Source organism: Cryptotermes secundus, unplaced genomic scaffold (assembly GCF_002891405.2).
Source record: "Cryptotermes secundus unplaced genomic scaffold, Csec_1.0 scaffold1076, whole genome shotgun sequence".
NCBI lineage: Eukaryota > Metazoa > Arthropoda > Insecta > Blattodea > Kalotermitidae > Cryptotermes > Cryptotermes secundus.
In genome coordinates, this window is record NW_019732383.1 from 297,412 (window position 1) to 301,457 (window position 4,046).

At 37.4% G+C, this 4,046-nt stretch overlaps 1 protein-coding gene across 1 annotated transcript in view; it reads right to left on the reverse strand.

Annotated features, from left to right (window-relative positions):
* Nucleotides 1-4,046, reverse strand: part of LOC111867698 (intraflagellar transport protein 140 homolog) — a 45,756-nt gene extending 41,710 nt beyond the window's left edge. The window contains exons 1-4 of the mRNA XM_023857768.2: nt 3,883-4,046; nt 3,418-3,570; nt 3,034-3,258; nt 1,474-1,610 (exon numbers count right to left, since the gene is read on the reverse strand). Of these exons, the coding sequence (XP_023713536.1) occupies nt 1,474-1,610; nt 3,034-3,258; nt 3,418-3,564 (509 nt within the window). The 5' untranslated portion in view covers nt 3,565-3,570; nt 3,883-4,046. The remainder of the gene's footprint in view (nt 1-1,473; nt 1,611-3,033; nt 3,259-3,417; nt 3,571-3,882) is intronic.

Below are 4,046 nucleotides of genomic sequence, written 5' to 3' on the forward strand. Positions count from 1 at the left end.
AGCTGGAAGAATTAGGTCAACTGAAAAAAATTCAATGAAGTCATCGGGACTTGAACCTGCAACCTTCTGGCTTGTAGCATAGCCCTTCAACCAACTACGCTACCGCATGCCCCCTNAAATCAGTACAAGGTAGTGTTTTATGTACTGTTTTCATGAACATGGCAATGAGGTTTTGGGTTCCATAAAATCCAATAATTTCTTCATCAACTGAATATTTTCCAATTGCTCATACAAGACCGTAAACCACAGAATTAGTAACTTACAGCAATGGGCTACAGGCTGGATAACTGACGGGTTGGAATTCGAGTCCTAGTGCGGGCAAGAAATTTCTCTTCCTCAAGTCGTTCAGACCGGCTCTGGGGTCCACCCAACCTACTATCCAATGGGCACCAGGGGCTCCTTCCCCGGAGGTAAAGCGGCAGGGGCGTGAAGGTGACGACTCACCTCCAACTACAGCCAAGGTCAAGGAAATGTGGATCTAGACATCCACTCCCCCATATGCCTTCACGGTGTAGTACTTAATTAGTTACGCAGAGGGACAACTTTACCTTTGCCTTAGTTCATAAACTATCATCACCAATTTCAAAGGATAAATAAAAGCTAATAAANTTTCCCCGGCAGTAAAGCGGCAGGGGCGTGAAGGTGACGACTCACCTCCAACTAGAGCCGAGGTCAAGGAAATGTGGATCTACACATCCACTCCCCTATATGCCTTCACGGTGTAGTACTTAATTAGTTAAGCAGAGGCACAACTTTACCTTTGCCTTAGTTTATAAACTATCATCACCAATTTCAAAGGATAAATAAAAGCTAATAAATCCATTAAGTCAATATTCTCAGGGCTTTATTTCTTCAACTTACTATCTTCCTCAGTTTGGTGTTCAAATACTACTGCTGCTGCTGCTACTGTCACCACCTCAAGCCCAGTACACCAACCTATTGGGTGACCATAGATTTTCTGTCAGGGTTTACTCCCTTAGCCAAATAGTCCCATTTCAGGAAGCCAGACAGTAGCCCTTCACCTTCCACTCATCTGTTACACTCCATGCTGTCACCATGGAATGCACCCAAGGCCACCTCTTGGAGGTTAGATTTCAGATTTTGTGGCAAAGAGCCTGCTTTGCAGGAGGGCATTTCTCATGGCTTGGTGTTCAAATTCACCACTCCCAAACAAACTTTAAATGGAAATTCTAATTTATACACTGTCCATTTATAAGTGGCAAATGTCAACTCATGAATTCATTACCAGTGGTTACGGATTGGAGGAGCATGTGGATTTAATGAGCTTAGACATGTGTGAGAATCAGATACAGTCAGGTCCTTTTGTTAAAGTGCATCACACAGTCCTTATCATTATTGTCAAGCAGAAACAACCCCCCTCCCCCTTACTATTTTAGCCTGAAATCGCTATGCAGAACCAAGCAGCCAAGACAAATGAGCACTCAGTACGTAACTGGTATGACATTAACTTACTTCATGTCTAACCCCTGAGTTGTGTGCTTTGCATTCTGTCGGAATGCAATGTGTGTTAGCGGTTCCTTTAGCTCATGGTGGAAGACTGTCAGGATATGGCCACGGGAATCCACCTTTGAACCAACAAGCGATCCAGCCTAGGGAGAATATCACAAGATATTATACATTAAACAAGAAGTTCTGAGAGTTCATAAAGTATAAATTTCTACTGAATATGTTTTTAGTCCTATAGATCTGTTACCATTGTTACCGTTATTTTATTCTTTTGAACAGCTTATTACTTAAGTGCAGATTATGTCAATGTTAAATTTACTGGTTACACTATCAAAGTTCTGCCTTTTTGCCATGTTGACTTACAACCAATATTTCATAAATAATAATAATAATAACCACTAATTACATATAATAACTAATAACAGTTGTGAATGTGATAAAACTAATGACAATAATTACATTTACTGGTAATTACTTGCATGAATAATTACTGGTTATTATTCACAATTATCAGTGTCCACCAGTAAACGTAATAAACAGCATTTTACAATACATGTTATAAATATTTCATTTGATTATGGCCTACTTTACGTATTTTAGTAACCAGTGGTAAATCTAATACACTGTACCATGATACAAACTATTCTGTTACATAACAGATAATGGGTTACGCATCTTTACATCATATTTCTTTTAATATACAGTCTGTAAGTTGTGAAATTATTCATAATTACTCGTAAAAGTGATCACTGTCATAAGATTTATCACATTAACCATCGTTTATGGTAATTCTATGTAATTACTGGTTAATATTCATAATTACCAGTTTGTTCACATTTACCATAACACATATGCGTTTTCATGAGAAATGCTTCCAGTCTCTTCAGAGTTCCAAATATATATATATTTTTTTTGGATGATCAAACTGATGCTCAATTAAAATTCCGTACTTAAAGACATTGTGCACACATGCTACACATGCTTCACTTGCATTACTGCAGATAATAAAAACATGATTGCAACTGGGCAAATCACAGAAAGTGAAAGGGATGACTTCTAAATATAGTGCAAACTATGTAAGATTTGAGGTTTTCACGGCAGTGACTATGAAGAATGCCATATTCTGGGATGTGGCACTGTGTAGATCTCATGTAAACTGATGTTCCCCCAAAACGTCAGTTAACACAAAAGCTAAATGTTGCCATATCCCAGAAGATGGCATTCTTCATAGTATAAACTGTGCCAAAGATGTGTCAATCATTAGCTATACATAAAATCTGAAGCTGTCATTAGCTGAAAGGTGAGAAAACTCCACAGAAATTTTTAGTGACAAATGAAGGTACCAAATTTTCTTACATAAAACAAGGCTGTGGCCAATACGTGCATAAAGATGGCAATAAAACTAAACTTTTGTATCAAATTTCTCAAATTATAAAATTGTAAGCAATTAGAAATATTGATTTTATCACAAAATCTGTAACTTAGAATTACACAGCAAAAAAGAAAACTTTGTCATTCTAGGCATTTGATGGCTGGATGCTGCGGTTCACATATTGTAATACGCACTGCATCTCCTGACACAAGGCGTCCACCAAGGGTACTCCACTGTAGTATTGTAATTGGTGTCTGATGAACAGACTGCACCGATATGAACTCTGGATCTCCTGCCCAGACTCGCAATTCCCCATTCTCCCAGCCTGTTACAAGAAGTTTCTTTGTTGGATGCCATGCCAGTGCAGTCACTTGGGCAACTGGGTGCTGTGGCCACAGGACATCTGGCAAGGGCTCTCCCTAGAATAACGTGGACACACTATAATGCAGTAACAAATCTAGAGTGTGGTCTTCTCGATTATTATATCGTGTAGACTGGTAGGTGATTACAAATGTTTTGGAGGAATTTGTTTTATACTTCATTATGCACTGTGGAAAATATTAATATTATTTTAATACCAGTTCGTCATAAATGGTGACAAAGCCACCTCTGTCCTGACTGTAGGATGAAACTGCTAGAAGAGGATGAGTTTCATGCCATTCCAAGTTGATATTGATACACCCAAGATCTGGACTCTGCACCTTTGAGTCGAAATATAATGACATTCTTGCCTAAAGAACAAAAATAAAATGAATAGATTACTGAAAATTGCTTATATCTATTACAATTGGAATCTCATTTTCTTTCTTAAGGATCCCTACGAGAATTGTAATGTTAATGAATTTTACGAACACATAACCAAATATCAAAGCACATATCCTCCCACTAATATAAATACGTTACATTTACACGTACTCCTTATCATAACTGATAAAACTCAATTAGAATGGTACATAAATATGTATGATACAATCACAATTACAAACACGACTGAAATCTATTTTATTAACGATTAAAATCATTAAAAAAATGAAAGACAATACCTGCAAGAAAAATTGAACTCAAACAAATCAAACCATTTCTCGATATCTCACAGCTACATTTCATAAACAATACAGACAACTGGCGAAATTAACTCATTTTAATGTACTATGCAAATAACAACATCTGAAAGATCTGAAACACCAAACATTCACCCTACAAGGTA